Raw genomic sequence first — 21,916 nt, 5'->3', positions numbered from 1 at the left:
TAACCCAGTGTCAGACAGAGATTAAAGTGACTCCTTCCTGCTGTGCAGAACCCCCAGGAAGTGCTGAGACTTCTGATCCCACTCTGGCTGGTGTCATGTGCCCCTGAGAGCATTTTCAACTTTCCCCCCTTTTCCATGACTGTGGGTATTCAGCCCAACAGGAGATTAGAGTCAACACAATGGCAACCCTACCCATAAAGAAGTGAGATTATTCCCACCCTTGGTTTAACTCTGCAGGGTGAAACAATGGTGGGTACAGTGGGAGAAAAATAGAGGTAGGGAATGCCTAGCTTCTCCTTTGGCTCGTTCCTCTCCACCTTATGTCTGATCTCTATCTATAACTAATCACGGTGCCTTCTCAGTGATCAGGTGACATCCACAGACCTATTCTGTGGTATTTCCTATGTCCCTCTTGCTTTTGTTCCATATCATTAAAAGAAGTAGCCTCAGGCCAGGTGCAGTGGCTCACACCTGTAATCCCAGCACTTTGGGAGGCCGAGGCAGGCAGATCACCAGGTCAGAAGTTCGAGACCAGTGTGACCAACATGGTGAAACCCTATCTCTACTAAAAATACAAAAATTAGCTGGGAGTGGTGGTGTATGCCTGTAATCCCAGCTATTCAAGTACTCAGGGGACTGAGGGAAGAAAATGGCTTGAACCTGGGAGGCGAAAGTTGCAGGGAGCTGAGATCCCGCCACTGCCCTCCAGCCTGGGTGACAGAGCGAAACTCCATCTCAAAAAAAAAAAAAGTAGCCTCAGAGGTCTGGGATTTTGTAGAAAGAAGTTCCAGGTAACTTCTGGCCCCTGGAAGCACAGAGACTTTGGAACCAAGTGTTCTTTTTCAGTGCTCAATTGTCGATTCATAATGTACACTGAAAGCAGTAATGATGCCATTTTCTCCTAGAATATACCAGGAGTATCTGAAAAAAAATCTTTTTACTTTGCAAAATATGCTAAGTGGAACTATTGATTTCTGATCCAGATACATAATTTACATATATGCTAAGTCTCAGCCCTACCTTATATGGCGGGGCGGGGGGATAAATCCTAGAAATTAGTAGGGCCTTTAAGTCTAAAAAAGAACTGTCATTGTCTTATTTGACTCCCCACAATCACTTTGTAAGATAGGCAGGAATTGTCATTGAAAAACAACAGATAAAAAATCAGGCTCTGAGAAAGTCAGTCAGTGTTGTCTGTGTAGTAGGTAGGTAGAGGGGCAAGGACTAAAACTAAGTCTTAGATCCTGCTCTCCACTTACTGCCCGGGACCTTGCTGTACCTCTGAATATAGACATTTTGTGCCCCCTAGAGGGCGGTGATTTATTTGCATTTTGAAAGCAGTGCTAATAACAAATCTGTTGCTCACACTAGATTGAGGCCAGGGTCTCTGCACCAAATATTGCCATCATTATCCATAGGGAGTGTCTTTCTATTTGAGCCTTAGTTTGAAATAAGAGCACAGTGGTTTTCAGATTACCTCCAGAGTGTGGTGTACTTAACCAACTTGGCAGGTGCTTTCACTTAAAAATGAAACTTCTGGTGGGTGGGGGGTTATAAGTACACAGCCCCACTCCAGTTATCATTCCCTTTCCCCAGATTCACTCCTCCTTTCTTCTCCTGGTGGTGGAGATAATTTTGAATTCCCCATGACAGTCCTTTCAAATCCACAAAAGCACAGAGACAAAGACTTTGGAACCAAGGGTTCCTTTTCAGTGCTTGGTTATCCATCCGTAATGTGCATTGAGATCAATAATGACACAGTTTTCTCCTCAAATATACAGGGAATCCTTAAAAATAATATTTCTACTTTGCAAAATGTGGTAAATGGAAATATTCCTTTGGGTTGGCTCTTCTGTGATGAACATTTGGGAACCATTAAAGCACCATGTAAAGTGAGTGAGTTCAGCTGGGATCCTATCTTGAGCTGACTTAGAGTTCACATTGTAGTTTTGACAGACAGCTGGCTTTGGTGTTTGGTTGTCTGATGCTAAATATTACCCCAGTATAGTGAATTTTAATAATCCTAGTTTGTACTCTTACAGGTCTATGTAATTAAGCTTCCTTATCCATTTTGAAGAACCGAGATGGCCCATGGCACAATCACGGTCAGACCAAAGTAGGCCATTCTCCCTCATCCTTCACTGATACTACAAAAGACGTAGGCAGGCAACCCCTGAACCCTCCTTTTTCCTCAAATCCCCATAAGGAAAATGGGAGCATAGCATTCTACTTCTATATCTTGGGTCTGCTTCCGGGATAAGGTTGTGAAGGCTCCCTGGATACAGGTGTCACAAATAAAGCAAGAGTCCCAGAGCTGCTGTGTATAGATTTTCAGGCTTCCTGACTATTACTGCAGAAGGAGAGGAGATTCCATCCGGCCCCAATTACAGTGTGAAGTCCTCTTCCATACCCATTGCCACCTTGCCCCCAATTTTACCCTAGTGCCTTCTCTACCCAAAGCTCAGTAATCCAAGTAGCCAACACAGGACAGATATCTCTTGCAGACTGGCCACTCAAAGGCTGCAGGAATGAGGTCTGCCACACTTTCATAGAGCAGAAAACCCTGCTCCCCAATACCCAGTCACACCTGAGCCAACCCGAGGGTCTGATGTAAGAGCAAGAGTGAGCACGGGATGGGTTGGCTGCTTGGCCTGCTGCCTGTTGACAGGTCTCGTGGTATGTGGCACCCATCACTGTGTGATCTGTCTCCTTCCAGACCTCCTCACACTATACTTAGGATTTTCCTCCTCGCTTCACTCCCCCAAGCTGTGTCTCTGTGCTCTTAGGAGATGCCAAGGGGAATTATACAACTTGAACTAGTTTGCCATGCTGCTAGGACACTCGTCTGTTACTGATTTCTTCTGTTTGTTTTTTTTTTTTTTTTTTTAATTAAAATCATTCCCATTTCCCTTACTCAGAAATCTCTGAGTGTATGTGCACAATTACCAAAATGCCAAGTCATCAGCATCCCACCTATTGAGGAATGTCAGACTCTAGGACACAAAAACATTGATCTCACACAATACTCAGAGAAGCTGGGACTTTGTCACAGAGTAAGGGTTCTTTTCTCTTTTGAAAATTGTTTTTATAGACTCGACCTTTGTAAGATAGTTGTATCATTCGGTGTTGGGAATTTTTTATGATTTTATAAATACACTTTCAATAGCATTGTTTTTACTTAAAAAAAAAAAAGACATGTTTTCCTCCCAGCATAACAGTGATGTACCTTGCATTCATGGAGGTGGGGAAAGCCTGCATGGTTAAGGACGCCCAAGGAGGCCAGTGACTAGAACAAAGCAAGAGAGGGGAAAGGAGGCTCCAAGATAAGATCAGACAGGAAAGCAGGGACCAGGTCACAGCAAGGAATTTGGATTTTATTCAGACACAATAGGAAATTGATTTGTTTTAAAATGATTCTGTTAGCTAAGGTGAAAACAGACTATAAGATTCTAAGAGGGGAGACTGTGGTCCAGGCAAAGCTGAGGTAGCTGGGATTTGAGTGGAGACAGAGGCAGGACCAATGGGCTCGTTATCAGAGTCAATAGCAGGGCTCCATGTGGGGCTGAGGGAGTGGCAGAAGTCAAGGGGGACCCCGGAGTCTCTGGTTTCAGGAACTGCATAGAAGTGGATGACACTTACTGAGAAGGAGGAAGACTAGAAGTGAACTCCTTAATTCTATAGTCAGATCAAGGCAGTGATGATTATGGTTCTAATGAGAAAATGATTCAACCTATTGTTATTTTACTCTTTCTGCTACATTGTTTCCCAGACAACAGCTTGGCAGCTAAATAGATCATCAACTTTCCATGACTCACTCCAAATAAATGCTAATCAAATATTTTGATTGATGGTAGCATTATCTCAAGAGACAGGATTAAATTTCCAAGGTTCTACCCTGAAAGAGCAGAATCTATAAAGAATCTGCTTCTTTATTTGAGCCCTCTGAGCTAAATCTGTGTTAAGAGAAGCTGACAGTCTCCTCATCCCCATTTTTGGAAGAAATGCAGAGCTGCATCATTTGGGAAGCAGAAGGATGCGAGGAGCTTTCTTTGCAGTCTACCACGGGGTGGTTCCACAGTTGAGACGATGTTGGAGTCACCTTTGTATCCTCTTTTCTGTTGTTCCTGGGGAGGGCAGCTCACATAAAACCAAGGGACATGGTCTTAATTGATCTTTTCTAAGAAATATTTCTTAAAAATGTGAAAAGAACCTGGCTAAGCATTCAGGAGATCTTTGACAGAAGGCCTGCAGGTTATTCCAGTGCCCCCTTAGGCTTATGCAAGAGGGAGCCCAGCCCTAGACACACACCTTGGTCCTTCTCAGTCCAGCCCATCTATATGGAGCGAGGAGTTCTCAGGGCCAATGGGATGTGCTGAGGTAGAGCCTGTGTCCTCCCTTCTAAACCACATTTCAGATATCCAGGATCCTGGAATCCCCCACCCAAACAGTCCTAGAGGACCAGGGTCCAGAAGCCCTAGGGCCAGGGCTGGGTCTCCACCCACACCTGTTTTCTGGCATGGTTGCTATGAACATTTGTCAAAGAAGAGGATAAAGCCTATTTTTACCGTTTATTAATGTGACTTCTAACTTAAGAATATTTATCCTTGTGGTTTGTGGGCTTCTATTTGTCCCAGGCCCTGCCAACATAGGGGCAGGCCTGAGTTCTCCCCACTAAAGTGTATGGCCACATGAGGATTGGTTGCCTGTGCTGTGATAGATGGTTTTGAGGGCAAACCCAAGGCCTTGGCCTTTCTAAAACAAGGTTTGTGATTGGGGTTTATGTAAATACGTCCCCATGGTAAAGAGGCTAATGGTCTAGGGTAGCAAGCCACGCTCATAGTAGCGACTTCATCTTGTTTGGGATCCTTGTGCACCTAACCTGAAGACAAGAATCAAGGAAGGTGTGGCCTATCTTCCTCCTGTCTGGGGGAAACAGATGCTCCAGCTCCTCACTGGGAGAGGTTGTGGGGAGCAGCCCGAGTGGAAGGGAGCCATGAGTTTGTCTTAGGTATTTGTTTCTCATAGGACTAAACATCAACAAAGCAGCTCAGCTCCTTCCCGGGTTCTGATGAGAAGGGCAAGGCCTGTTGCCACCACCCAGTGTTACCATTGCCTAAAAGTCGTATGGGACTTCAGTAAACAAAGCCTGTCTCTCCCTCCCTCTCTCCTTGCCCCCCTTCCCCTTCTTCCTCCCCACCCATCCCTCCTTGTCTTTCTCCATCTCTCACCATCTGCAGTAAACCGGTCCCCTTCTCGCTGCAGTGGGTTGAATCGCTCTGAGTCTCCAAACAGAGAGCGTAGTGACTTTGGGGGCAGCAACACCCAGCTGTACAGCAGCAGCAACAACCTCTACACGCCGGACTACTCAGTCCACATCCTCAGCGATGTGCAGTTTGTGAAGGTAACTCCCCCAGGAAGGTGATCCTCTTTCTTCCCAGTGGGCAGCATTGGCTGGCTGAGCGGGACAAGGAGACTCCCATCCCTAGGCAGGATGTGGGCACCATTCCCATGTGTTCCAATACAGTGCTGGGTAACTGCTACTGGCTGTATAAAGGCTGTTTTCAGTAAGCTTTATGACTGTCCGTTATTTGTCACTCTTTTAACATCTCCTGACCCCCATTTTTCATGTTGGGAAAATGAACCACAAAGTACTAGATTAGCTTGCCTGACACAAGTTGCTGCCAGAATCGCTTCCTTTGGATCCCCTACCATTGGCATCAGTTTGATTTTGTTCACTGATTTTTTTTGAGATAAGATTTTTCTAAGATAAGTTTGTAGGTGATTAATAAACCAAGTGATGTATAGAATAAACCATGCTATACATCTGCCTGTCTGTTGGTTGGTAAGAAGAAACCATGCTATACTTTCACATATGTTAATATATTTTACTACTTTAATATTTAATGTCTAAAACACGACTTGTGTGTTAACTGAAAATCTTTGTAGTCAGTAGAAGGACCCCCGAAAATTAAGCTAACTGAAGAGAACCATGTGCAATTGCCCAGGAGAGAGGTAGCAGGGCTCACGGCCTCATAATTAAAGAGGAGGGGAGCTGTTTCTTCATACCCCTCACTGGGATTGGCATCACACAAGCCTTTAACCTTTTCCCCTTTTCTCTTGTTTCCATAGGTTCTATTTGTTTTGTTTTCTAGTATTCTGCAAACCATTACAAACTTTGGCCTGATATCTGGCTAAAGCCCAATTTATCCCAGGCCAGCAAAACACCCAGTGAGTTCACTTGGTAGTTGCTGTCCCAGTTGTGGGCTGGGTCATGAGAGGTGCACTGAAGTCACAAGGGTGGAAGAAGGTCATTCTTTCCAGAACACACGCCTTCAGTATTTGGAGAGCGGTGTGTGCTAAAGTAACCATGGAATGTTGCCAGAGGGAGTGACAGAACCTGGGGGATGGGGTGAGACAATAACTATTTTTGCAGTAAACCGTGCAAGGCACTTTACTGAGTCCTTTGTTTGAATGATCCATTTAATCTCACAGCCACCCTATGAGGTAGGAATTATTGTCATTCCCATTTTATAGATGAAGAGTTGAAGTTTGAGGAGTATACAGTCACATGGCTAGTAAGTGGCAGAGCCAAGCTTCAGAGTTGGTTCTTTCTGCCTCCAGAATCCAAGCCCTAAACTCAGTGGGCTTTAGAGCAAGTGGTAGGACGTCGGAGCTAAAGGAACCCGAGGGAAGTGTCTTTACAAGCTGACCATGCAATACTCACAGGTGAATGTGACTGTGGACACTTAAGTCTAATGTGACAAGGAGGTTAAACCTTAGAAAACCATAGCCCATGATTCTCCTCCGCATAGCTTCCATCCCTGAAGCCTCCTCATTGCTAATGCAGACCTTCCCCAGAAGGGAGGGAGGGGAAAAGTGGGAAAAGAGAAACTCTAATATGTTAACTCTGGTTGTTTTTTGTGTTGGACATGCGATCTGTGGGAAAAGAAATAGAAAGTCATATTATGAGTGTGTGATTCAACAGATATTTAATGGAGGTCTTCTCTGTTCTTGACATTGTTGAGATACTGTGGTGAAGACAGCAAGCTGCTGCCTTTCGGGAGCTTACAGGCCAATGAGGGAGAAAGACGACAAACAAATAATCACATACATAACCTAGGTAATTTCAGGTAGTAATAAGAGTCATGAAGGAAACAAAGAGGTCATTGGGATTGGGCAAAGAAAGAGTGATTGGGCAGAGAAGTCAAGGAGACTGCTCTTGAAATGGTTATCAGACAGGCTGAGAAAGGACATTTTTGCTGAGAGTTGAAAGGGGACAGGGAGAATATTCAAGATAGAAACAACAGAGGCAGGAAGGAGCTTGGTAGTTTAAGGGTCTGAGCACTCAGACCCATGGTGTGCAAAGGCAGAGGCCCCATGAGAATGGGGCATCAAAGGCGGTATCATTTGGGAGCTTTAGGCCAGAGTAAGTAATTTGGATTCTATTTTAAGTGTGTTGGGAATTTTTTTTTCTTTTTTCCTTTCTTTTTTTTTTTTTTTTTTTTTGGTAGAGACAGGGCTCTCACTGTTTCCCAGACTGGTCTCAAACTCTTGGCCTCCAGTGATCTTCCTGCCTCAGCCTCCCAAAGTGATGCAATTACGTGTATGAGCCACAGCACCCAGCCAGAATTTTTAAGTTTGTTTCTTTTTTCATTTGTATTAGTCAGTTTTAGCTACTTTAACAAATTACCATAGACTGTGTGGCTTAAACAACAGACATTTATTTCTCACTGTTCTGGAGGCTGGGAAGTCCAATATCAAGGTGCCAGCAGATCCAGCATCTGATGAGGGCTCACTACCTAGTTTGCAGATTACCTCTCATTGTATTGTCACATGGTGGAGAACAAAGAAAGGAAGTAAATTCTCTCCTTTATTATTTTTTTTCTTAAATTGAGACAGGGTCTCACTGTATTGACTAGGCTGATCTTAAACTCTTAGCCTTAAGTGATCCTCCTGCCCTGACCTCCCAAAGTGCTGAAAAGCTCTCTTCTTATAAGGGCACTAATCCCATTCATGAGTAATTCACCTTACATCCTAATCACCTCCCAAAGCCCCCACCTGCTAATACCACCACGTTAGGGGTTAGGATTTCAACATATGAATACTGAGGGGACACAAACTTCTGTCCATAACCATTTATATCAGAAGTTGAGAAAATCAGTATGAAGATTTGGTTTGCTGCTTGGAGTAGAAAAGTGAAGAAGATTTTGAAAAGTCATATTCAATGGGCTTTACAGATTGGACAGTACTTTCAGGAGATGTATTTGGCAACTCCTCAGAGGAATGTGCTAAGATGATTACCTAGCGTTAAGTTTGTAAGGAGTTTCTTAAAACTTGCCGATGGGCCAACTGTGATGGCTCACGTCTGTAATCCCAACACTTTGGGAGGCTGAGGTGGGCAGATCACCTGAGGTCAGGATTTCAAAACCACCCTGGCCAACATGGTGAAACCCCATCTCTACTAAAAATGCAAAAATTAGCTGGGCGTGGTGGCAGGCATCTATAATCCTAGCTACTCAGGAGGCTGAGGCAGGAGAATCACTTGAACCCAGGAGGCAGTGGTTATAGTGAGCTGAGATTGCACCACTGCACTGGAGCCTGGCAACAGAGCAAGAGGTTTTCACAGGTCAAAGCCCCTGTGGTTGGCTGCTAGAAGTTTTTTAAGGACTTTTCATGTCCAACAGATTGAAGGTCCAGAAGTAAGTCCAGGAGTAATTAGACTTCAAGTGATCTTCCTGCCTCAGATGCACTAGATGCACCTTTCTATCTTATTTTGTAACTTCAAGATAAGTTGAGAATATCTTCAAGATAAGTTACAAAATGAGATAGAAAGGTTCATCTAATGGTCATCTGGGAAAGGTGTTAAACAAAGCCATGATTAATAGTAGTTAATAAGTTGTATGAATGTACCAAAGAATTCTTACGAAGGTTTTTTGAAATGTGTTCTGTGTTATCATTAAGCTGAGAATACTTTGCAGATGTCTTACAGTCTGGACTGTGTAACCTTGACCAAGATCCTCTTTACCATCTGGTGGCCAAATCCCTAGATTGCAGCATTGTGTTTTCAGGGATTAATAAACACCTTGAAAGTGAAAACAGAACATCGTACAATGATAAGAGGCCAGGTGCAGTGGCTCACACCTGTAATCCCACCACTTTGGGAGGCTGAGACAGGAGAATTACTTGAGGCCAGGAGTGTGAGACCAGCCTGGGCAACAAAGTGAGACTCCATCTCTACAAAAAGAAATGTTTAAATTAGCCAGGCATGGTGGCATGCACTTGTAGTCCCAACTACTCAGGAGGCTGAGGCAGGAAGATTGCTTAAACCCAGGAGTTCAAGGTTACAGTGAGCTGTGATCATGCCACTGCACTCCAGCCTGTACAACAGAGCGAGACCCGGTCTCTAAAATAAAATAAAATAAAATAAAATGACAGGAGACATCATGTTAGACTAAAGGTTAACTTCTGGACACCTTGGCTGCTAAGTCAAAATGTCCAGAAAGGCACCCTTGCTTTTCGCTAGTTTAAGATTAAACAGACCTCCACTTCCTTTGTAGCTTAGAGGGTGCTTGGATTCTAAACTGGCCACTCTATAGAAGACAGTTTGAACTAAAGCTGTTGCTAATACATGCTTATATCTACTGCAATGAAGAGGAAACAAAAACATGGAGTCTGTTGAAAAGTGGCTTGATTCCCTCAATCAACTAATCAATAAGTATTTGTTAAGCATTAACAATGTTTCTGGGTACCCTGAGCTATAATACAGAAATACAAATCTAATAAAAATATATCCTCTGCCTTATAAGTAGATTAAGACCTAGTTAGAGAGAGGAAGCTTAAGTTAAGTTAAATAACAGTGACCAATGCAGGGTACTATCTAATTCGTTACAAAATTATGTGGCATTTTTTAAAGCACTAATTGGCTGGAGAATGTACTGAGCCTTTAGGAATTTGGAAAGAACAAGAGGATAGTTAAGGCAATGCCATGCAAAGGGACACCCCTGAACAGGTATGGAAGGCAAGTAGACACGGCGCATTCAAGGGACTGGTAAGAGAGAGGAGCTGGGCAGGACCAGTGGTTCTGTCCTGGTGAGTAGTGGGAATGCTGCTGGCCCTGCAAGGTCGGGCCATGGAAACTGGGCACAGCTATTTAGGTGATCCACTAAACCTTCACCATCCAGTACAGTAGCCAGTAGCCATGTGATAAATGCAACCATTCAGTACATGTGGCTATTGAATGCATGAAGTGTGACTCTTTCAAACTGATGTGCTGTAAGTGCAAAATATACATTGTATTTCAAGACCAGTACAAGAAAATAATATAAAATTCCTCACTAATCATTTTATACTAATCACATGATGATGGGAAATTATTTTGGATATATTGGGTTAAATGAAATGTATAATTAAAATTAACTTTACCTGTTTTTACTTGTTAAAATGTGACTACTAGAAAACTTTGAATTACCCAGGGGACTCACATTATATTTCTCTTCAACAGTATTATGCTAGATTAAAAGAAGTTGTCATAAGTTGTTGAACAAGGGGAAGGAACTGACAAGAAGTGATACCCGAATCTAGAAATGCTGCTGGGAGAAGCAGAGCAGAGTTGCTTCCCTGGATATACTGGGACCTTGTCAATAATTTCTTTTGAGGCAACACATTGACATGGCAAGAGTTCAGAATTTTTTTTAAAATTTTTTAATGGAGAGATGTGTGAAAGCAAGGCTGTTAAGGCTGTGAGACGCACAGAGGATTAGCCATTGGATGATACCTTTCCTTTTACATAAAAACCCACCAACAGTGCAGACCCTCTCCAGTCCTTACCCCTCCCCACCCTCACTGCCACACACTGCCATGCTTCTTCCGACCAATGTCAGACCCTGGCTGTGGCTGTCTGAATCTTCTCTTTGGCATCACTGACAAGTGGTGGTTTAACATCTGTGTGAATGCCTCCTATGATGAGGAACTCGGTAGCTTACAAGGAAGTGTGTTCCATTCACTCAGTATTGTTACCAAAAATACTTGCTTCCCATCCTTTTCCCCCTGACAATGTTTAAAGAGAGGGTTAGAGTTCCTGGATCCTTGATTCCAGGTAACAAGAGGGGCACATCATTGTTTCGTAAAAACAAAAAGAGGCCAAGTGCAGTAGTTCACACCTGTAATCCCAGCACTTTGGGAGGCCAAGGAGGGTGGATCACCTGAGTTTAGGAGTTCAAGACCAGCTTGATCAATATGGTGAAACCCCGTCTCTACTAAAAATACAAAAAAATTAGCTGGGCATCATGGTGTGCACCTGTAGTCCCATCTACTCAGGAGGCTGAAACAGGAGAATTGCTTGAACCCGGGAGGCAGAGGTTGTGCCACTGTACTCCAGACTAGGCAAGACAGAGCGAGACTCTGTCTCAAAAAAAAAAAAATTTTTTTAATTTAAATTTTTTTCAAAAAGAGTAGTACAACTCACTGAAGATAAAATCTGAGCAGAACTTTTCCAAAAATAAATTAGTTAAATAATATAGAGCATTTTGCACCGTAGTCATTCCCAAGAGACTTCCAGCTTGGGGGACGCAGGCAGTCTACCAACTCATAGGGGCCCTGGGCCAGCAAATCCATTTCAAAGCCAACTGAAACACAGCCTCTTCCTTCTCTCTTCCTCCTCCATTTCGTCACTCTCTGTCCCTTTCCTTCTCCACTGTCCATACTTGGAATTGCCTTCCTTCCCCTACTTTCCTTTTTGCTTTCTTAATTAAGGGTTTTTTTTTCCAAGACCTAGTCTTGCTTTCACAGCACCTCCAGTCACACTGACTCTGGGGGTGGAGGGGACACTGCTTCTTCCCCCACCTCCACCCTGTGCACACCATGGCCAATTTAGACAAAATGAGATGGTAAGCTCGACAGTTGTCTTTGAAATGTATGCCCATTATAAAGTCAAATGGTGAGACATGCATGTGGGCATGTTTTAAACAACCATTCCTAACAGTTTTATATGGTGGATTCACTTGTGTTACCTCATTATCTCTGGGCCTCTTTTACAAGCTCGGAGAGGTTAACAATGTGGCCAGTGCATTGATTTGCCCATTGGCTGATTGAAAATGTATATGTATTTGGCCAAGGTCACCCAGCTTGAAAATTGGGACTCAAACCTTAGTTCTTACCAGAAAACTTGGGACTCGAACCTTAGTTCTTAGCAGAAAAGTTGGGACTCGAACCGTAGTTCTTAGCAGGCTATGTGTTTCCTGCCATATTTCCTAGATGAAGGGACACTTGGCCTTTGACAAAACTAGAAGCCAAATTTAAATAAAACTGAAGAACCCAAATAGAGTAAAATCAACTGCTTTGCTGGGCTTATCAAGCATCATTTAGGGAATTTTCCTGTCCTTTGCTGTTAGAGCCAAATTTCCTCATCTTTGGGGGAAATTTTGGAACCTGACGTCTCACTTCCCAACAGAGGGGGCTGCAAAAGTCAGGTGTTCTCAACAAGAACATTGAATCGATGGAAGACTTTGGATAAATGCTAAGTGGAGACCTGTGGTTCCATGCCATAAAGCATAAAACATACCATTTTGACCTGAAAAATACAAAAGCCAGTTAACACTTCGCCGCTTTGTCCTTTAAAATCCTTTAGAAGGGAAAAACCAACACCTGAGTAGTACCTGTGTCTGATTTTAACTAAGTCTGAAGTCGGCAGTTCTCAAAGTGTGATCTCCAGACTAGCAGCACCAGAAAGTAACTAAAAATGCAAATTCTCAGTCTCCACCCCAAACCTAGCAAATTAGAAACTCAGAGTTAAGCCCAACAATCTTGTATTAACAAGTCCTTCAGATAATTCTGATGCTGAGGTTTGAGAATCACTGATTTAAACCATCAAGAGAAAACACTATTTGCCCGCTCAAATGGACAGTAGTAAGATTAGAAGCCTGGAACCTGCATGTGTGTGTCCCATACGTGCTGCAAAAAGGCATGCATTCTTAACTGGTGTTTTGTGATTAGATTAGTGATGCTTAGAATTTCCTTGCAAATATCCTGAAGTTTGTTAAAGAAAGGATTGATCATGTCTAGTAAAATAATGGGTCTTGTCAGTAGTTAACACGGGGCCTCTGTTGAGAGCTTGCCAGATACAAAGCCAACTTCAAGCCTACTCTCTGTCCCACTGTGTAAGCTTTGACCATCCCCTCTCCTATTTCCAGCAGACGTCTTTTCTGAGTCAACATGTAATACCAATTCTGCCCTAAAGGAAAGAGAAGGAAAAATGAGCAGAATTTTTGGTTTTGTCCGTTCTCTAGCGCTAATGCAGGGAAGGAGGGATAAAAACGCTTTAGGAGATGGTGTGATTGGGAAGGATGTTATGCCACGTGCCATTTCCATTCTTCCCCTAGTGCCAGTCACTGATTAGCGGTTTCACATTCCTGTACTGAGTGGCACACAACCTAACCTGTTTTCATTGCTAGCAAGGATTCACAGTGCCAGTCTATGATGTATACCCAGAGAACAAGGGTGACAGAGACACCTTCCTGCCTTTTAGAAGGAAAATATTTGATTCGTATTTTTCCCGCCTGGAATTTTGAAGACTCCTGTCTGGTCTAGCTGCAGTCTGACCTTCCAGATGCCTTCACTTGTGGGTGAGGTTTGACCCATCAGGAAAGTCACAAGGCTGACTCTGTGATTTGAAGAGGCAGCTAGGAGACTTCCCTGCTGTGGTCCTTGCCAACATAGGATCATGACCCTACCTCCAGGGATGGGCTTAGTCCAAGTCAGAAATGCCTGTGCTCTCTCAGGCCTTAGCCTCCAGCTTCCAGACACTAAGACCTGGGGAACAAGAGCGTCCCTGCCAGAGCCCTACCTTATTCTCATCAAGTCACCCCCGACGCACCCTTTGGGCCTTTGGCAATAGTATAAATGTGTGGGGGGTTTTTTTTGTTTTTTTTTTTTTTTTGAGACGGAGTTTTCGCTCTTGTTACCCAGGCTGGAGTGCAATGGTGTGATCTCGGCTCACTGCAACCTCCGCCTCCTGGGTTCAGGCAATTCTCCTGCCTCAGCCTCCTGAGTAGCTGGGATTACAGGCACGTGCCACCATGCCCAGCTAATTTTTTGTATTTTTAGTAGAGACAGGGTTTCACCATGTTGACCAGGATGGTCTCGATGTCTTGACCTCGTGATCCACCCGCCTCGGCCTCCCAAAGTGCTGGGATTACAAAATGTGTGTTTTAAACTTCTCCACCCTGCTCACTGAAGATGCTCTCCATCCTCTCCAGGATCTTGGAAGGTTTGGCTCTTCTGGGTGCCATAAAAATGAACAGTGGGTATTGGGGCGGCAGACCAGCAAAGGGACCCCTCACTGTCCCTGCTGGACTGCTACAGCGTGAGTAAGGCCCCTGTTTGTGGATCTCAGGCCTCAGAGGCCGAGGGTTCCAAGCACCAGAGCAACGCTGCCCCTGAGCCTAGAAGACTGGCTGCATGCAGGAGGGCTCTGCCTAACTGCTCCTAAGCTCCTGCCTCTTCCTTGCAGATCACACGGCAGCAGTATCAGAACGCACTCACCGCCTGCCACATGGACAGCTCGCCTCAGTCCCCCGACATGGAGGCCTTCACTGATGGGGACTCCACCAAGGCCCCCACGACCCGGGGCACACCCCAGACCCCTAAGGATGACCCTGTCACCATGCTCCTGAACAACAGGAACAGCTTGCCGTGTAAGTCAGCTGGGCGGACGGGCAGGCCAGGCTGGTGTAGGGTGAGGGCGGCCCTGCCTTCCTCTTCCAGCCCTGCCCAGGACTCACACCCCTTGAGCCCTGGGTCTTCTCCAAAACAGAGAGGTGATGCACTCGCCGTCCTCCCCAGGCAGCCACTCAGACGGGCTGAGAAGCCCCAGCGAGGTGGTGTACCTGAGGATGGAGGAGCTGGCTTTCACCCAGGAAGAAATGACTGACTTCGGAGAGCACAGCACACAGCAGCTCACGCTATCTACTGCAGCCGTTCCCACAAGAGCAGGTCAGGGAGGCCAACTGGGCCCAGTGGAGCAAGGGGAATCATCGCCTTTGGGCATTGGGATGGCCCAGGGGAAGCTGGCTGAGGGGAGCCCTGGGACCCCAGACCCTGCGTTAAACCTCCAACCTCCTTACACAGCCGGGAAAGGGAAACATTTATTGAGCACCTACACCATGCATCAGGCCCTGTCTGATTCACTCTCCCAGGAAAACTGTGTAGGGCAGTATTAGGAGTTGGATTTCTGCCTGGATTCAGATCCTGGCTCCTTCAGTTAGGAGCTATGCAATTTTAGGCAAGTTATTGAACCTAAGACTCAGTTTCTTTATCTAAATAGATAAGTATCCTTATGTTAATAGATATAAATTCTAACAGCTATCTCATAAAGTAGCTTTGAGTATAAATGAGATAAAACACATAAAAGGTATATCACAGTGTTCAGTACCATGCTCTATAAATGTTAGGTAGCTATTGTTAGGCCTACCTTATAGATCAGGAAACTGAAGTCAGCCATCATTCTAACTAGCTGTGGCTTTGACCAAAGGTGTAGTCTGTAGGACTTTTCCTGAGATCTCAGATCACATCACCTCCATCTGAGACACTGAACACTTCTGCCTTGACAGTGGTGTTGCTCTGAGCTCCCAGAGTCCCAGCAGTCCTGAGATGCTCCTGTGTTTGCCTAACTAAGATGTACTTCCCCAAGTTTTCAGCAGCCCCCTACGCCTGTACCCAGACCAGCAGTTCCCCTACCCAACCTTTCAGACTCACCCCAATCCATAGTATAAGACCCCTCAAGTCCAGAGCAGTGACCTGAAAAAGTGCTCCAAGATTTTTAAAATCAGCAATACAATATGTTTGAACTTATGGCTGACCCAGAAAATCTGGGACATACATAGTCACTGTTCCAGGACCTGAATTTAGAACTGATGTTCTTTTTCTGCCCCTAACACCAAATCTAGTAGCTAAAGCATGTAGCAAGAAAATGTAACAAAGGAGTAAGAATGAAGGCGATGAAGTAGACTTGGAGATCATCTAGTCCACCCTCGCCCTGTGACACGTGAGGACCCTGGAGGCCTCGAGAAGGGAAATAACTTGCTCAAGTCCAAAAACTGCTTCAGAAGCAGGCTCAGCCTCGTATCATGGCTTTAGTGCAGTGCAGTTTCCAACACACCACTCTGCCTTCTGTTTAGGTTTTTATTTGCATTGGTGGTAAGGCTTGGCCCCATTCTGGGCTCTCAGATTCTGTAACTTTTTGAATTCCCATTGAGTCCCGTGGGAGAAGACAGGGCATTGTTGTTGAACCCTGTGGCTTTCCAGGGTTGTGCAGATAAACCAAGGAGACCTCCACCTGGCCTCATGTGTGCTTTTAGTCTGGCAAATAGACTGAGTGGAGAACATACTGTTCTCTAACCCCTCTCTCTTGCCAAACAGTGTTTGAGGAGAAGGAATGATTTCTGACTTTGCATGGATTGTTGAATTCCTGCCCCTGTTCTCCATCTTTTTGTTCCTTTTGTGATGCTAAAATGCCTCTTGCTAACTAATGAGACCCAGCACTTTCCTGGGCATCCCTCCCTTGTTACATGCCCCTAGCCTTGGCTCATGTCTTAAACTTCACCTGCTGAGGGATGTCACCCAGAATCACCCTGTCTTAATCCCTGAGCACATAGGTTGAGACAACTTGAGTTCCCTCTTCTTTCCTTTCTCAGCATCAGACAGTGAATGTTGTAACATCAACCTGGATACAGAGACCAGCCCCTGCAGTAGCGATTTTGAGGAAAACGTGGGCAAGAAGCTGCTGAGAACCTTGAGTGAGTAGCTAGTTCTTCACCCAGATGAAAGCTACCCTGCTGACGGTTAGCAGGAAAAGCATGTTAGCATCTTCTTCCTGGGGGAGGAGCAAGGGACTCCTCTTAGAAACCCTAATGAGGTACAATTGTGGAAATCCACAAAAGGGATTGGGTCAGCATTCCCCCAGTTTGGGGATCTGTCCCATTCAGTTATTTGTCCTCTAGGATAGGAGTCTGCACACCATGCCCACAGGTCAATTCTGACCTCCCTCCTCCACTTGTTTTTGTAAATAAGAACTTATTGGATCATAGACAGATACATTTGTTATCTATGACAACGATGGCAGAGTTGAGTAATTGTGACAGAGACCATATGGCCCACAGGCCTCTAATATTTACTCTCTAGTCCTTTAAAGAATTGGTGTCCAGGAGACTCAATAGGAAGAGAACAATCTCCTTCACAGATGGAAGTCCATGGTGGAGAGAACCCAAAGAGAAGGCATTCCTTCCTACAAATAGACCTGGGAACAGATTGCTCTGTCATCCTTGAGGACAACTATGTAATTATACCCACCTGCCCCAATGCCGAAGGGAGGCTGCTTCAGAGCTAGAGACTGCAGGTCCCTGGAAATGGCTCCCAGCTACAGCCACCAACTCTGGCTCATGGGACATCAAAGTCTATGAGATTGGTCCTCTCTGAGGGTGTCTGGCAGTCAGTGAGGCTGGCCCCCCAGGGATGCTGGAGGCATGAGCCTGAGGTGTTATATGGGCTTTACTCAGTCTCCTCTGAAGTCTCAATTCCAGGCACCAGCCTGGGTTTGTGACTTTTCAGAGATGGCATCTTATGTGGAAAGTGTGGCCTAATCTTTCAAGATGTAAATATGCCAGTATCAGCACCAGCATACAGTGCAGGTTAGTTCTAGCCAAGCCAAGTTCTAGTCAAGGGCTCTGTCCCCATTTCTGCTTCTGTTTTGAAAAGAACTCAGACTGCCAAGCGATTATGAATATTCCTCCAGTATTACAGGCTGATACTTGCAATCTGCTTTTTTTTCAGGTGGCCAAAAAAGGAAGAGATCACCAGAAGGAGAGAGAACCTCTGAGGAAAACTCCAATTTAACACCTCTGATCACATGACAGGGCAAAGTCAGCATTCACTGGGTGTATGAAATTCCAGAGCTTTGGGGGAGAACCCACCCTCTTATCTTCTGCTTCCCCCAAGGCCTCCCACAGGTGACAGAACATTCTGCCTTCCCTTCCATCTCTTCGCCCCTAGCTGCCAGTTTGGCAGATTTTCCCTCGTTGCCTCCAGTTTGACTCAGAGCCTTGACATGGCCATAACAGAAGGAGGTGCCGCTAACAGAACATGCTAGAAGTGGTCTTTTCCACAGCATAGTCTGAGACTGGAGAAGAGATGTCTGACTGCAAGCTGACAATGCCACTCTGGGACCCCTGATGTTCTTTGTTCTTTGGGATCCCCCGATGCCATAGGAGACCTATTGTCTTGGAACTCGCCATTCTTTCCTCCAGAACAAAATGTTAACTTTCTAACACAGTTCATGCTTAGTTTGGCTCAGAAGGTACCATTGGCAGACAGGCACATGGTAGGCTGGAGTAGGAAGTCTGAAGATTAGTTCAGGAGATGGACCAAGAATCTCCCCAGAGTTTTAAAGTAGTGGGACTCAGCCATGTTGGCGTGTGATTGACATTACAGCACAGAAAGCTGTTAGTGACTGGTTTCCTGTTAGAAAAGGGTTCCAACAGCCTGGGGAAGTGTGTCTCAGCTGGAATGGAAAGAATGTGAGATGGAACCTCAATTCACTGTTTTTCCCAGGGATACATCTGTTTTGGTTCCCAATCAGCAGTCATCAATTCATCAATAAATCTGCTCTGGAAGAGAAGAAACAGGGAGCAGAGACCCAATTGGGAGCCAGAGATGGAACTTCAGGTCTTAAGTGCAAATCAAAGCAAAAAACAAAACTTACATGGAAAAATTCTAAGTGCTGAAAGCAAGTTTAGCCATGACAAACCAAAGAGTGCCCAGCTCAGCCAAGAAAGATACATTATTTCATGGGACTTCAGGGAGTTACACAGGAATGTTGAAGAATCATTCTTCTTTTTCATGCATTTGTCCCTCTCCCACCCCTTACTACACCCTAGGTAGATCAGCTAAGTGTACTTTATTCCAAGAACTTACTGATTTTTCTCCTGGAAGTTGGGGCAGTTGCAATCCCAAGCATTACCATCAGATGGCAGAGTGAATGCACACACCCGCTTCCAAGAATAAAATAGCTCTGAAAAGCAACCACAAGACCCGGTGCAGTGGCTCATGCCTGTAATCCCAATACTTTGGAACGCTGAGGTGGGTGGCTCACTTGAGGTCAGGAGTTCATGACCAGCATGGGCAAAGTGATGAAACTCCACTTCGAGCCTGTAGTCCCAGCTACTCAGGAGGCTGAGGCAGGAGAATTGCTTGAACCTGGGAGGCAGAGGTTGCAGTGAGCTGAGAATACACCACTGCACTTCATCCTGGGCAACAGAGCGAGACTTGTCTTTAAAAAAAAAAAAAAAAAACTCCACAGCCAGCCTTAGGGAAAACTTGGAATTAGTGAAGTTTGTCTTTGGAATACTTCTCTCCTTTCTGATCTATCTCCTACCCTTTAGATGCTCAGTCAGGTACTCATTGAACTGTCTGCTGAATCTCCAAACCATTCCCAAACCTTTCCCTGTGGTATACCATCCAGCTTCCCTCCCCTTCCTCCAAAACCCTCACTCCCACCTCCCCACACCCATTCAATCATTCACAGGGAGGAGGGAGATTGATCATTCCTCTGGGTTATCTGCATCTCAAAAGAAAATGCTTACCCACAGGAACCTTTAACTCAGGGGTTCTTAACTTGGGGTCCATCACCTCAGGGGGTCCATAGTTGGACTTCAGAGGGTCTATGAAACCCCTAAAATTATCAGAATTTAATATATGTATTCTTGTATTTTTTTTCCAGAGCATTAAAGCTTTCATAAGGTTCTCAAAGGTCTCAGACCTACAAAATTAAAAAAAGAAAACCCACTGTTTTAAATAGTGGAACTTTCAGCCCAGGGTTTCTGCAATGCAGAGTGAAGTGGATACTGGGCAGTTCGAGACAGGTTTTTATTTTTAAGTGGTCTTCTCAAGTGTCCATCAATTGGTGGGGAAGGCTGGCACCCACCAAGAAGTGGAAGTCCTCAGAAATTCTTGGCACACCCTAGAGTATTGTACAATCTACACCCCCCCACATAAACTTTGTCCCCTCTTCCCCAATAACCCAGAGCAGGTGTTGCAGACAGGAGGGCCACAGCATGTGGAAGTAAAGACTTTGGAGCTAGAGATGCCTTTTCCAGCAATGATTATTGACTTCAGCACACTCCTTGCCCAGCCCAGCCTGAGGCTCCAGCAGTGCATGACTTCTCATAGGTAATTTCACAGACATCCAGTCCCAACACCTGCTCTTGCCTGGTAGGAATAGGCGAAGTGTCAGCCCTCAGTGTTGGGTACCTAGACCCAAACCAATAAATGGTGAGTTCTGAGCAAGAACTACCATTATGCAGGCTTCCTGCCCAGCTGGCCACTGGCCCCGGGGGTGCCTGCCCAACTGGTCTTCATCACCCCTGAGGCCACCAGGCTCAAGCCACTGCTGTTGCATTACACCCATCCCTTTGCAAAATCCCAAGAAACCTGTCACCACTCCCCTCCCTCTACACCCTCACCCCACAAAGACTTTCTTCAGGTTAAAAAAAAAAGTTTTAAAAAAATTAAGATAAAGCATTTATGAAGGCTTAATAAATTGTAAATAATTTTTAAATAAAATGAAAATGTCTTTCCTGGAATGCGGCTGTTTTCTTTGCCCCTGGAATCTTCTGAAGTGGCTTCATTTGAGATACAGGTAGAGTGATGCCCACGTGTAATGATCTCACCTGTGGCCCACCTGCCTGAAGAGGCATGCCGCTCCAGGCCAGGTGTGAGGCTGCAGTGAGATCACAGAGAAGCCTTGGCACATACTCTGGGAGACCAGATGGTAAGATTTTGTAAGAGTGAATGACAGAAATGAGAAGTAAAAGCCAAACTAGAAGTCAGTGTGCATAAAGACAAGGAGCACTAAGACAACAGTGAGGAGGGCTAGCATTTGTTGACCCCATGTGATGGGTGAGGTGCTGCGCTGGGTGCCATCCAAATTCAAGGTCTTGAGGGCTAAACCCAGACAAGTCCTTGAGAAAATATGCTGGTTATACTAGCTCGCTTCTGCAGACCCTTCGGAAAGGAGTACAAGTGGCATGACTCACGGTTTGCAACCAAAGGCTAGGGAACGGAACACAAGAATGGGCCAGGGCTGTTCGTCAATTTTAAGCCAATGCTGGAGGAAGGAAACAGGCAGGCAGGTGGGAAGATGTGTTTGGGCATTTAATGCCTGTGTGGAAGGAAGGCTGAAATCTGACACCTACTACTATTTTCTCAAAGCACACAGGATAATAGAGGCCTATGCCAGGACCTCTTAAGGTTCTTAGGAACCTCAGTAGAGGCTATTCATTTCACTAACGGTAATAATAAATGATGAAAACAACTATTTTGCCCAGGGCTTTATGTTCCAAGTATTGTGCTAAGTACCCATTAGCTCATTTCTTTCTCACACCCTGTGGAGGAGGGGTTACTGTCTGAGAGGTGGGGTGACTTGCTCGAGGTCACACACCTGGGAACTGGCAGAGCCTGGAGGTCCAAGTGCCCTGCTAGTGACTGGGCAAAATTTGTGAAACAATCCCACCTCTGAAGTTCACTGGCATGTTAGAGGCCCTGAAGAGTCCTGCCAGCTTACCAAACTCACACAGAACGCTTTTTCAAGTGAACGCAGTAGGGCCACACTGACCAAGTCAGAACAGAACTAAGAAGGCCAGATTCCCATTGAGATGGGCTTTTTTCAAGTGCTAAAAACATTTTAGCACTTTGGTACTGTCACTTAGGTTTAGAGATCTGTTTATCTTTAATGGTTTTGGCAATCCCCTAAAGAGAAAATTTAAATTTTCCCTAACACGATAAATACTGAGAAATAAGATTGTCAGGTAGGGTTGCACTTTGGAAGGCTATAAACATTTTAGTATTTCAGGCTTCTTTTGCCCCCAAA

The 21,916-nt window shown here is 45.1% G+C and overlaps 1 protein-coding gene across 1 annotated transcript in view; it reads left to right on the top strand.

Annotated features, from left to right (window-relative positions):
* Positions 1–20,648, top strand: part of CNNM1 (cyclin and CBS domain divalent metal cation transport mediator 1) — a 65,414-nt gene extending 44,766 nt beyond the window's left edge. The window contains exons 8-12 of the mRNA XM_012439470.3: positions 5,238–5,401; positions 14,507–14,690; positions 14,839–14,988; positions 16,689–16,790; positions 17,824–20,648. Of these exons, the coding sequence (XP_012294893.2) occupies positions 5,238–5,401; positions 14,507–14,690; positions 14,839–14,988; positions 16,689–16,790; positions 17,824–17,903 (680 nt within the window). The 3' untranslated portion in view covers positions 17,904–20,648. The remainder of the gene's footprint in view (positions 1–5,237; positions 5,402–14,506; positions 14,691–14,838; positions 14,989–16,688; positions 16,791–17,823) is intronic.
* The last annotated feature ends 1,268 nt before the right edge of the window (positions 20,649–21,916 follow it).

This window comes from Aotus nancymaae, unplaced genomic scaffold (assembly GCF_030222135.1).
Source record: "Aotus nancymaae isolate 86718 unplaced genomic scaffold, 86718_ANA_hifiasm-v0.15.2.pri h1tg000010l, whole genome shotgun sequence".
In the NCBI taxonomy this organism is placed as follows: Eukaryota; Metazoa; Chordata; class Mammalia; order Primates; family Aotidae; genus Aotus; species Aotus nancymaae.
Note: the sequence above shows the minus strand (reverse complement) of the source record. Positions and strands in the feature narration are given on the sequence as shown.